At 42.4% G+C, this 13284-nt stretch overlaps 1 protein-coding gene across 1 annotated transcript in view; it reads right to left on the bottom strand.

Annotated features, from left to right (window-relative positions):
• Window positions 1–5283: 5283 nt before the first annotated feature.
• Window positions 5284–13284, bottom strand: part of LTK (leukocyte receptor tyrosine kinase) — a 98309-nt gene continuing 90308 nt past the window's right edge. Inside the window, exons 24-29 of the mRNA XM_009277607.1 lie at window positions 12326–12423; window positions 9567–9659; window positions 8866–8967; window positions 7267–7401; window positions 6812–6902; window positions 5284–6057 (exon numbers count right to left, since the gene is read on the bottom strand). Coding sequence (XP_009275882.1) covers window positions 5284–6057; window positions 6812–6902; window positions 7267–7401; window positions 8866–8967; window positions 9567–9659; window positions 12326–12423 — 1293 coding nt within the window. The remainder of the gene's footprint in view (window positions 6058–6811; window positions 6903–7266; window positions 7402–8865; window positions 8968–9566; window positions 9660–12325; window positions 12424–13284) is intronic.

Below are 13284 nucleotides of genomic sequence, written 5' to 3' on the forward strand. Positions count from 1 at the left end.
GACTGGAGGAAAAAAGACATCCACTGTGGTTTGGTCACAGGACAGTAATGTCTTTTCTTCAAGAATTTCCTTAGGGAAGGGACAAAAACTATTTATTTCAGTGTTTCTTGTACTTTTAGTCTTTAGCATCTAATATTTCCTAAAACAAAAGCGGTTCTAAGACATACAGAAGCTAATGTTGGAGCTTGGTTCCAAAACCCATTAGATACATTTGCTTTAGAACCTGATCCACACAAAGCTCAACAGCTTCCTTCGAGGTAAGCTCTGTCTCAAAAATCTCAGTTCATAGCCTACAGTATATCAAAAACTTGTGATCGAAAGGCACTTGGCAGACTCACAGCAGTTAACTGTTCCACAGGGCAGTTTTGTGTGGTGGCAGGGAACAAGCAGTCAACCCTCCAGGACTGGCAACACTTCTCAGCAAGAGAGGTGTCCTCTTACCTGTGTGCAAAGAGTACTTAGCAGAGAGGGAAACAAATAACCACCATTAGTGTCTCTTTATTTTGTGTTGCAAATATAGAAGTATACACTTGTCCAGCTTTAAATTGCATAGAAGCAGGCATGTCATCTACTTATGTACAGTAGTCACCCAGAAAGTAAGTTGGCAAGAAGTGCTGCCATGGTCAGAGGTAATGACAAATCAAAACCTATTCAACTAAATGAAAAAGTCATGTGATGAGATGGGAGGATGTTAGTGATGTCATGCCTAAGGTCTCCGCATCAGATTGAAAAGGGTAGGCAGCCAGGAGAGAGCATGGCCACATCTACAGGAGAAACTGTCTCGCAGAGCTCTGCTGCTCAAGGGTCTGAGGAAGCGTGGTCCCTGGCTGACACAGCTGTGGAGTTGCAAATACATATTGGGGAAAAACCATACTCCCAGCAGTAGCCTTCTCTTTTGGGTAAGTAGGGGGAGGGTACTGGAGATGGAGTAAGTTACACTTGCAAAAGCCTGTAACTATTTAATTAGACTTGCTAAGCTTTCTCAGTGCACACCTGCCCGTTGGCAAATCAGTGGAGAACTTACCTCAGGAAAAGGGTTGATATGAGGGGACACCTTAAATCTCTGCAGTTAAAAATTCTGTTTCTTTAAAGGGTAAATGAAGATACAAAACACTTAAGTTGAGGAGAGAAAGGAAAGAATTCGGAAGCAAGAATATCATCAAATGTGAAAAGAAAGCAGAGAAAGGCAAATTGAAATTTGCATTATTATTTCATCTTTTGTTATTCAGTCCCCTCTTTAAAATGTAGGTGTGAGGTTGTATGAAGCAACATAAAGTACTAATGCTGAGCCCAGAAGAAAGAAACCCAACAACTATATACACAAATCTAAAACCCAGTTGGTAACATGGTAAAAGACAGACACCCATCAGGAAAAGCAATTTATAATAATCCTATAAATGGCTGATTCTCCAGTGGGGAAGTGTTGGAAGACTTTTCACATGGATTACAGGACTGAATTAATCCCAGATCTCCAGCTCACGTCATTCCTCTAGGAAACAAAACTGGGTTTTGGCTTTCAATTGCCAAAGTAATCTAATTTTGACACTATGGGTTCAACTCATTGATTATGCACTAAAAGTGGCTCCTTTAAAAACAAGTTTCAAGCAAGTTATATTTTGAAATGGTAGCAATTGAGCACTATGAAATTTGTGATTGTATGAACACTAAGTTTCAGTCTCAGAATTGTAGGACTGGAGGTTGTACTATACGTCATTGTGACATTTTTCTTTTTAGATAACATGGTTTGGACAGCACGTAGCATTTCAGCATCACAACAGGAGCAATATTAGCATTATTTCCTCCAGGATATTAATTAAAAATTCATTGTCTGTGAGGGTTTTTAAAAGCAACTAAGAGATCAGATACGCAGAGAGAAAAACTGTTACAGGTCAAAGAGTCATGGCAACTGTGCTGACAGAAGATTGTTTACCTTTAGTTCCATTTGAGGGAGTTAAAAGCTTATACAAAATTTAGGTTGCTAATGCACATTCTTTTAAAATTGCTGGCTCTTTCTTCTAGTGCCCATTTGGAACGTGCAGCTCCATGTTCTGTCTCAAGACACTGCATCTGGCTCAGTACATCCCTGAGCTACGTGCTGTTGTAAACCAGCAAAGTATGCCTAGGAACTAAATAATCACTACATGCTCACTCTACTCTTGCAGTTGACCTTCAACACCCCACTGTTGGTCATTCTTAGAGATAAGAACTGGGCAGGATGGAGTTTTATTCTGGCTCGGTGCAGCTTTGTCTATGCTCTTCCTGTAAATAAGTACCTTGACAGAGCTATTCAGTAAAAACAGGTATTTGCCCGAAGTGCTGGACTGAAGAACTTGTATTTTATTTATAAAATGAAGGCATAGCTGCAGCCAAGACTGCCTGTGTCATTGGTAATAGAGCTGTGCTCTTCTCTCACTTCACTTTTCAATGGCTTATCTAGTTTTCTCACTGTTGGCCTTTCCAAATTTGTGAATTAAGTTGAGGCAAGTGCTGTGAATGGGGAAAACAATGGTAGCTCAAGCTGGGTCACCATAGGGACAGCAGGGATCCTACCTGCTTCTCACTGGAATCTTAGGGTGTTTTATAGTCATTTCCACGTGGAAAAATGAAGAACTGCCTTGTGCCCTGCTACTTTATAAAAAGTCAGCAGGAAGAAAAGGTGGTATACTTAACTTCCCATGGCTTCTGAACAAGTCAGCATTTTGCTCCTCACCACCAATTTCCCACCCATGCCAATGGCTAAGGAGAACTGAAAGCAGAGTCGTAATGGGCCTGCAAAAGCATGGTCATGACCACCAGCAGTCTGCTCAGGGTAGAGCCTGTTACAAACAAGGGTTGGAAAGCGATCTGGAGTCACAGCCACTGCAGCTGAACTAGGATCACTACGCTCTGCTGTGGCCTTATCACATATGTGGGGAGGAAGGGGCTGAGTTGCTGACGCCCAGTCACAACTGTTGGAGACTTTGACAGCTCACCTTTGGGGAAAAAAAACCCGCCACTATTAATGCATAAACCATAGGACTAATATAATCTGAAAGGTAAGGATGTTGAAGATGAGCTGGTGTTATTCCAACTAGCCAAGAGTAAATGTATTTATTCTTGACTAGCATGTTCCAGAGGTGGCCAGCCTGAAACATGACCAAAAAAACGTTAGCCTCTGCAAGAGGAAAGAATGAGGAAATTTCCTGCTAACTGGGCCTTCCTGCCTCATCTAACTGGGCTGTAGCAGCTCCTGGACGTAAGATAGGACAGGCAATGAGCGAAACAGGAGAGAAGCCAGAGAGCTAAAGCAAAGGTGAAATGGAAAGAAGGGCATAAGGCAAGGGAAACCATCTACCTCGGTCACTAAGTCCATCAGTCCCTACACCACTCCTGGAATTCGCCCACGCACAGAGGGACCCTTCTGTTCTGACCACCTGTCATTTCCCAACATGGATTTGGAATTATTATTTCCATACCATACGGGTCATTGCTGAAAGGTGGCCATCATCACCACTCAGGTCTGGAAATGATGGTATATAAAACCATTCATTCTAAAGCCAAAGGCCTAAAACTATAGGAAGCTTGGAACAGATACAAAGTCAGACCCACAAAGCATAAACCTGAGCCGAAGACGGATTTCACTCAAGATGGATTCAGCCTCTTCACTCTGTGCTTTTCTGTACCACATCTCAGTAGTGTCCATCCCTGGATGATGCAGAGGACAGGAAGTCTGTGTCGTCAAAGCAAACCCTCTCCTGCCAGCCCACATCTTCAAACTGTACATGCAGCCGATAGCCAAGCGTGAAGCTTGTACTAGAGCGCCTCTTCCCTCAGAAAGGAACCAGACAGCATCTACGACTGACATCTCACCATACAACTTGATTAGACATGAAGGCAGCATGTAATTTGCCACCGTAGGTTGGCAGTGCAACATTCAGCAGTGGGACAAGGACAAAATGCTTCCGAGACCGTTCAAGCTTAAACCAAATTTTTTACTTTTTCAGTCTTCTTATTTTGCAGGCTTTAACCAGTAAACATCAGTTTAGACCCTAAGCAACACAAGAAAGCCTTAGAGATGAGCTGTCTTCAAAACAAACAACTACCTTTACCAGCAAGTCTGTATGCTTGGAAGGCAAGAAGAAATGACGACCTGCTCAGGTGTGTGAAGCCAAGTCATGATTTTAGCTTTCTCAAATGGATGAGCTATTCTACCTTCCTGTGTAAAGGGAACTGTAAGGTAAAGTTTGTATTTGGTTCCCCTTCACTCTGCCCCTCCCTTGCGTTACTTCATTTCTACCTCAGAGGAGTAGGTACTAAAACCAAGAAGAACTCCAGTGTGCCAAATGCTAGACAGTTACCCGAGAACCTCAGCTTAATGCTTACCAACATAGCACGGGAAATTACTTCTGAATATCAAAGTACTTACAAAAAATGAAGTTCATCCCAAGTAAAGTCCATTAAAAGATAAAGACAGTCCATTTCTCATCACCCCATGCAGCTCACCCTTTCTTGAAAAACCACCTGCCCTTTCCACGCCAGGAGCTGTGAGGAAAGCGACACCATAAGGCAAGCAGCACACTTCCATCACTATTCAAAGGGATACTATCAGCTCCACCAACTATTTCTTTTTAATAGTAAATTTGTTTGCCTCTTCGTTGCTTGTTTTCAAAGCACATGCTCAGAGGAGCCTGGATTTTTTTTTCATCCTTCCTACTGCTTCCAATTTGAGCAGTAGCTTCGTTTTCATGTTTTTCCACAGGGTCTGCTAATAAAACAGATGCAAATGTGGCTGCTATTTATTTACTTCCCTTACAGTGCATGAGCATCATTAGTAAGTCATCAGGACTGTAAAAAGCGCTCGGGGAATATAGCAGCCTTTGCAAGTTGGATGCTGCTGGCACAGCATGCATTTTTGGTTTCTTCCGTCAGAAAGAAGCGCAACCTGTGTTGGTCATTATTTCCATCCAAATGCTGCGGTTGGATGGTAGGTCCATTTCTTTTCACCTGAGCAGATTGAGAAGGAGTCCTTTCATTAAGTATTGCATTCTGAATCAGAGCAACAATGCCATGGTTCTCCACCGCTAAGCTGGTTCAGTGGAACACATTTGATGGACAGAGATAGAAATGGCAGATAGAAATGATCGTCTTTAATGATCTGGGGATCCGGCAGGTAGAAGGAGGAAGCAGAACATTGCTGATGTTGAATCATCACCCATTCGAAGGAACTTATGGAGGAAGTAAGTGAAATAGGAAGCAGTCCTTCCAGACACACACATTCCCTGATCTTTGGAAGAACCGTTTCTGTTATACTGGAGTAACACTCAGGTCATCTGACAAAGACAGACCAGAGTCCCTCTCTCTTGATGTTTTCTCTGTTTTATAAAAAGGCTTTTCATCTCTATGCGGAATGGAGCTCCTTAGCACAGCTGCTCTGACCTCTGCTAAAGCTGATGGCTGGTGGTCAGTGCTATAGCACAGGTCATCATAAGCATAATTTACATTGCCGCAGGGGAAAGTCTGGAGTTTCACCAGTTCAATCCCACCGATATCCAGGTGAGGGCAGTTGCTCCGACTTGGAGATGCTGGAGATGCCCGAGAGCTAGAAGAACTGCAATTCCCATCAAAGCCTGAATCTTCCCGCTCTGGAGTTGCTTTGAGCTTGGAGCTGGGGCTGAAGTGACAGGTGTTCTCTAGTACCCATGACCCATAGGTTGGGTTCCAAAGATTTTTCGTTTTGTTTTTAAGTCTGTGCGTTGGTGGATTGCTGAGCTCCAACTTCTGGTTCGAGGTCTGCTGGAACCAGGACCCGCTGTTGAAATCACTGAGGCATGGCAGGCTGGGCCCTCGAGCAGTCCAGTTGCTCAGGTTCTCCACCAGTAGCTCTTGTGGACATTGTGCAAGTTTGTGCCCAGCATGGTGGGAGTCCAGTGTTCTAGGCGTTGTCTGTGGTGTGCGAGAAGGGCTTACCAACAGGGGCACTATCCCACTGGAAATGTTTGGGCGCATGACCGTACTCCCTTCATCCTCTGGTGCAGGGCCACACTCCATGGGCAGCTCAGTGTTGATCACATCAGGGTCCTGAAAAAGAGAGACAAGAATCTGTTACACCCTGAGCACCTCCAGGGTGACTGGCACACCTGCATTTTCAGAGGAATAGCTATGAGAGCGAAAAAGCTTTTGGCAGAGGCTGACATCAGGTTTGGGCAATATTCCTGCACGTCGTACAAGGTGCTATGTGCCGTCTGGATATAACATGCTGTTAGGACTTGCAAAAATGCTCTCTCATTTACATGCTTTCCTTTGAGCAGAGGCTGTGCTTTATTGATATCAGTGGCTAAGCTGGGGGTATAGTATATAATTTAGTATATAATTTCTCCCGTGGGAGGTTGGATCCAGGCCTGTAGCTGTAAAATGCTACCAGATGGTGAACTCACCATGCCATCTCATTCCCCCGCTCCACTCCATATCAACTCAGCTGTGGCTTTCGAGCAACATTAGGCAAGATCAGAATATGGACCTTGAAAGAGATTCTAAATACCTTTCTACCACAAAATGAAGGACACTTTGCTACTGAACAAGCTGAGAGCTGAAAGCATCCACTTGCACAGGAACAGTATAATCTCATTTTGGTTAGGCTGAAGATGGAAGAGTGAGGATGGATACAGGAAAACCCAAATGAAAAGACCAGTTGAGCCAACAGCACCACTGCAATCGGGAAAGTAATTAGATCAGTCTGTCAGGACTCTTCACTTGTTTTGGGCACTAAACCTAGTGCCTTTGGATAGTTGGCATTCCATGGATTATCATTCACCTGGATACTAAAGACCAATACCTGTGTGCAATACTTGATTCTTTCCAGGATTGTGGAGAAGTTTGGCCGATACTCTGGGCTGTGCTGCCAGCACTGTGTCATGATCCGGTACCTTAAAATAAGTAAAAAAAAAAAAAAAAAGCAAGCATCAATCAAGAAAGATGTAAAATGTGTTTCAGTATGAAGCGATCACGGGTCCAGAGGAACTGTACTCGGTACGTGGCCCAAAGGAGGAGAGCAGAAGTGGACATGTCATTTCTGCATCCTTGGATCCTGAGCCATTAGGGGACCACTACTTAAAGAAAATCCTATAGTGCTCTAAGCTATACACAAGAGGCACGGCTCAAGAGACATTCACTAATACCCATCTAGCACTGGGGACAATCACCATTCCCTGACTAAAGGTGTCTAGTTGCCTTTGTCTAACCTGTTTGATACCTCTACCTCTTGGCTTGTGGGAGTAAGGAAATACTTACACTGGCCCTGGACAGTTTTTTGGTGGATCCATTCTTCCTCCACTGGTGACAAATTCCAGCACTTCCTGATTGGTTTTGCAAGGGTAGGGCATGTAGCCTAGAGAGAAAATCTCCCAAAGAAGCACACCAAAGGACCTGTGTCAGAAACCAGCCAACAATCCCAATTAGGTTTCATTTGTGCTCCACAAACCTGCCACAAAGCTGTGTAGGTAACACCACAGCAACAACCTTTCGAAGCTGTAGGCCAACCACAGTAATGTGCAATTCTCATGATTATGAGTCAACTTTGATATAAAAAAACCCAATCAATCAAAACCTTTGCTCAAGCTCCAAAAGTAGCTTTGCAGAGGTTTCAAAGTATTTGAATAACTCTGAAATTGTTCTTTCTGCTGCATTTGTTATTTCTAGAGCAGGAAATGCCAGAGCATCCTTTGCTATGTATGGTCTAACTGAAAAGAACTGTTAGATCTGGCATGGAGATTCCTACCTTACTTGGGAAGACTCGAGGTGTTGGAATCAGTGTTTGGGAACAGGACGCTCAAGAATAAAATCAAGTAAGAGACATCCAGTGAAACTGAAAGGCAGCAGCATTTATTTTTTTGTCATGATACGGTTGCTCTCCTTCTTTACATCCACGGCTAAGTTAGGCAGTGCCACCGAAAATAATGTCTGACTTAGACCCAGGGGAGTCAAGAAGGTTCTGCCAGAAAATTCTGACCCTGCTGAAGTCAAGAGTCACTATTTGCTGCAAAGGTGGAAGAAATTTCCAGTACACGCATGTTACTCATAATAGGCTATTACAGGAACTGCAGCACTTTCCTTCAAAATATTTAGTACTGGCTGCTCACAGTTAGGCGCTGATAAGCAATCCCTCGTCTTCTGGCATCACTAACAACTTCAGGAAACTGGGTCAGTGTGGCATTTAAGGGAATGTCTCAGTACAGTATTTTGAAGAATCTACTGTATAGGGAGAGAGGTGTTCTTAAGCAACTGGAAAGCTTCCATTCCCCAGCACCTGTGTGTGAATGTGCTACTATTGAGGGGGTGCTTATTTTAAAGAAAGATCAAGTTACATGAGGAATCAATATATAAATATTGTTTCCTCAGCAACCAGCAAGGACTTCTGATTAAATCTGCTGTCATTTTATATAGAACAGAAAAAAATTCTACAAAAGACTAATCCTGGGTGGTACAGAGAGTCATTTACAAGACACATAAGCAGGCCTCGTCACTGATAGAAACTGAGTGGCAGATACTGAGGGTTGAGGGAAGTGTCTGATGGTATTTGTCTAGATTTTTAACTGAGACTTCTTGGGAATCTAAACTGCTTTCTCTCTTCACTTCTTGCTTGCCTTTATATGATACTCTACATTTATGTATAGCGAATATTGATTACCTCCATTTACATTAGATTTTTTAATTCTTACTCAGAATTCTTTAGCCATGCTTCTACTGAATGCAGAGGGAAGACTTCGAATATTTTTCTGGGAAATTCTGACATTTTTTAAGGTTCCTGCTAGGCAGACATTTTTTTCTTGAGCACTACATTTCTTGACTCTTACCACTGAGTAGCAGAAGTGATTAAAAGACATTTGTTACCAGGTATCAGTCTTGGAGGTGAAAATGCCCTCTAGAAAAGCTTCTGGTGGCATCCACTTGACAGGAAGCATGGCTCTTCCTCCCTTGCGGTAGTAACTTGCTCTGGGAAAGATAAAATGCATGGAGAATGTCACACAGTCTGAAAGGGCTCAGATATATAAAAGATCTTATCACCACAGCAACAGCAGCTGGGGATTGCATGCAGCACTGGGGGCCAAGTGAGAATAAGGGAAAGTCATCAACACAAATAGTGCATTGAAGCAGTATTTTATATCCTCTTTGCAACTGGGATGGAAACTGAGGATGTTGTAGGTGCACAGCTGAAGACATCAAATTTGCCAATGCTTTGCACAGGGTGCTGATGCAGCAAGTCTTCTTGACATCATAAATTGAGAATTATGGTTGTTTTTTTTTTTTTTAATTTAATATTATTTATGATCAACTAGCTAATAAATTTTGCCTATGCTTGGTTTAGTGTCCACATGTGTTTGCAGTGTTCCCTGGGGCCCAGTCTGGAATAAACACAGTTGAAGTGTATTGGCTAGTAGGCAAATTTGTTAACTCCAGTTAGTTAACTGGTAATCAAATTCAGACACATAATGGACGGTTCCACTGCTTCAGATTCCATGAGACAGTTCAAACCAGTCAAAATGATACCGATTACTGAGTTATTCACAGGACTGAAATGGCCTTTCACTTACCTGTAAATATCCCTGGCCATCCCAAAGTCACCAATCTTGGCTATTCGTCCTGCTCCGGTGCAGGTCAAAAGGCAATTCCTTGCAGCTATATCTCTTTTAAAAAAAATAAATTATTAATTCTAATTCTAAACTCTTAAGTAGCTAAAGGAATAAAGAAAGAATATTAGACCCAGTCATGCAAGTCTTAGTTGAGTCATCTTTACACAAATGAAAAGAGCCTTATTAAAAATAAGAAATAATGCCAGCTACATTATAATTTTCATTAACCATAATTCTTAAACTGCATTTACATTACATTTTCTACCCAGTGTTTTCCAAGCACTCCCCCCTCCCATCTCCTGTCACTAAGGCAGAAAACAGGGTCAGTATCAGACCAGGGACAGACCCAACCTCTTTTGCTTCAACCACATTATGACAGATTTCTTTCTTGCTCTATTTTTTTTAAAGAGTGGCATGTCAGCAGTGTCTCCATCAGTTACAGATGTGATGCTATTGGGTAGTCTTAGTAAACTGCTTGAAAAGTCAGTGTAGGACCAGATTCGGTAAACTGTTGCTTTGTTGCTTCTGGATATCTCCTGTGGAACCAAGCAAAGCTACATATGGGAGCAGCCATTTGCTGGGTGCAGGTTTAGCTTGTGACAAATGGCAGTGATGACTGCATGGCCAAGACTGAAGGATTTGTGTTCATTTTAAATACGCATTCTGAAAAGGAACTCATTAAAATTCATAGCACTGTGGGGGTCCTGTTGACTGCCAAGAAAAATGAGCTTCTTGAACAACTCATATGTTTCTTCCCACTGCCAGCCTTGAAAAATCCCACAGGATTTGGAAGTCAAGCTCAGCTTTCTCTTCCATCATCAGCTGTGACTCGTAAATGACAAGACCTGCCCTTAGTGACATCTCCACAAGCCCACTACACTACCTTGTCCCCCTAGGATACCTGTTATCTGTAATGATAACCTCCTTCCCTTCCCAACCCACTCTAAGTAATACTGACATCACTAACAAAATACTAATACAGAACCTGAATGAAATTCCTTCTATACCAATTTCCTGAATTGTTGGCTAAAACAAAACAAGTCCATTCCCAGGTTGCTTATACTAGAGATCAAACAATGCAAAAACTGACCCAGAGGGGTTTTTTTTAAAAAAAACTTTATTTTTTTAAAAGTGATATGCTGCTGTTAAAAAAGTCAAGCACTAGTTTCTTCCATTTCTCTTCTGAAATGGAGATTGGTCCTGAGCAATAACAGCTGGCCTGTCCATTTGTTGACATAAATATTAGAAGCTTTATGTGATGACTGCTGGGCTCAGTGACATATGATAAGAAAACCAGGGAACATCTACCTGACAGGAGAAATGAAAATTGGTTTTATAAAACGCTTGTGGAGAAAATTTCTGTTTTCTATTGGACTTCTTGCAGCACAAGCAAAAATTGGCCCTTATCATAAATTCCACAGATCAGGGTGGGTGGAGGTTGATGAAGGATATTACTATTACAGTAAGGATTTTTTAAAAATAATGCTGTAGCGATTAACTCTGAAGTTTCCAATTAGAATACTGATCCTGTCATGTACTTATTAAGAGATCCAAGAGTGAAAACTTGTTGCATGCTCTTACTGCTCTTTTTTAATGACAGAAAACTTTAATCTTTTTTTTTTTCAAAGGAACTTATTTACTGTTCCAATACAAAGGAGACTGAAAACTGTCTCAGAAGCTCTAATCATAAAGCCATAACATATCCCATATCTCAGTCTCATGGCTTTTTGCACTGATTGCTGCTTGCCACTCATTTCCCTCAGCTTCTCCAGTCTCTACTCACTCTTTCCTAGCTCTGCCTCTTTGCTCTGTGCAATGTCATGCATACGTACACATGCTTGTGCACGCACGTGAATCAGTTGTCTACTTGCATAACTCCAGGCTGCACGTCGGTTTAGTTAGAGCCTGTGTGACCCTCTTGTGTGCAGGCCTCTCCTTTCCTTTACACACAAGGGCTGAACTCAGCATGGAGTTCATACTCAGGAAGGACTCCAGTTGCACGCTATGCAACTGAACATGAACATGAGCTGAAACAACTCAATCAGAAGCAAAGGAGTCCAATATCCAACTGGGAATTTTAAAAGGCTACCTATAATAACCTTTACCTCTTCTATAATATTTTATTCTTCTTTGAAGCCTGCCATATCAACATTTTTTTGCTCTACAAAAGAGGAAAAAGAGGTGTGAACAGACAAATATGGGCTCCCCAAGACTACACAGCAGGTCAGCTGCTGAGCTGAGAAGGAAGCCTTAGAGTTGTGTTTTTACCTCCTATTGTCCCTCTTCTACCCTTCTCTAGTCAATGGCTCAACTATGATGGGATGTCCTGTGCTGATGGGATAGGGAAAACATTAAGTCAAGACCGGGAGATCAGAAAAGAGAGAAATGATACCTTATTGTCTTACAAGCTAACACAGAGTGACACTACCATCTAGTGGACTACGGGGCTAATCTCAAATGTGTCTACATTGTAGGCACCTGAAAATTAACACTTGAAAATGTTCACTGCGAACAGAAGATTCCTTTCTCCCCAGCAGTGCAGAGCCTAACTCCTACCAAAAACCAGTGAGACCAGCCCGGACATCTAAGCACAGGCCTGCACTGGTAGAGGAAATCTCTGTCTCCCCGCTGGAGATTAGGTCTGTATAATCCACTGCAAATAGAAACTGTGTGAGCTTCACACACCTTGAGATACATCAGAAGGGACTGTTTCTCCTCACCTGTGGATGAAATGATTCTCTTCCAGATATTTACAGCCGCAGGCAATATCCCTAGCTATGTTCAGCAGGTCCTGCATTGTTAGCGTGGATGGTTGGTTCTGGAAAAGGACACACAGAAAATGGTAAGGGAAGAATAGTGGAGTAGAAGAATATATTTCAGGCAGGGGATAATCAGCGAAGGGCAGAAGAAGGGAAAGAGAGAGATATACATACAGGGTGGGGGAGGGTTAAATGAGTCAGGAGCAAAGAGGAACATAAGCAGATCAAAGTAAAGAGTTAGAATATGAGTAAACTCTTATTTAAGCCAAAAAACTTCCAGAAAATTTCATTTCTCCTGAGCACAGTGCATGAGTGCAAGCTGGCGAGAGATTTATGGCCTGGCCTGAATAACCTAGTAAAGGGGGTGGGAGAGAACTATTCCCTACTGGTGTTGGACTTTGTGAAATCAAGACAAGCAGGTTTAAAAGGTGAGATGGGAGAGAAAAAAACCCATGCACTTTTAAAGAGTGAGTTGATAAATTATCAACAGAAATTAGCACATGAACTCAGAGAGAGAGCGAAGATGCACGAGTGCACACCTCTGCACCAGCAGTCAGCATTCATCAGCTTATCCATTCTTGCGGAAGGACAGAGATTACCCTCAGGAGCAGTATGCAAAAAATGGATGCTTTACCACAGGACTCCGGGACTGGTGCTAGCCCTTCACCATCTGTGCTTCCCTAACTGAGAACAATAAAGAAGTCTTTCTCCAGGAGCCCTGCTTATTTTCATCCCATCATTTATTTCCCCATAGGGAGATTTCTTTGGTGTTTCTCCAGGAACTTCTGTATTGCTTTCAGGAAGGGTGGGGAGAAATTACTACACTGCTGATCAAAAGCCCGAGAGATATCAAATAAATTGTTCTTTTTAAGGCTGCTTTTGTTTCTGGATGCTGTTATTGCTGTAATTCCTCATGCTCA

The sequence above is a fragment of the Aptenodytes forsteri genome, unplaced genomic scaffold (genome assembly GCF_000699145.1).
Source record: "Aptenodytes forsteri isolate BGI_AS27 unplaced genomic scaffold, ASM69914v1 Scaffold146, whole genome shotgun sequence".
Taxonomy (NCBI): domain Eukaryota; kingdom Metazoa; phylum Chordata; class Aves; order Sphenisciformes; family Spheniscidae; genus Aptenodytes; species Aptenodytes forsteri.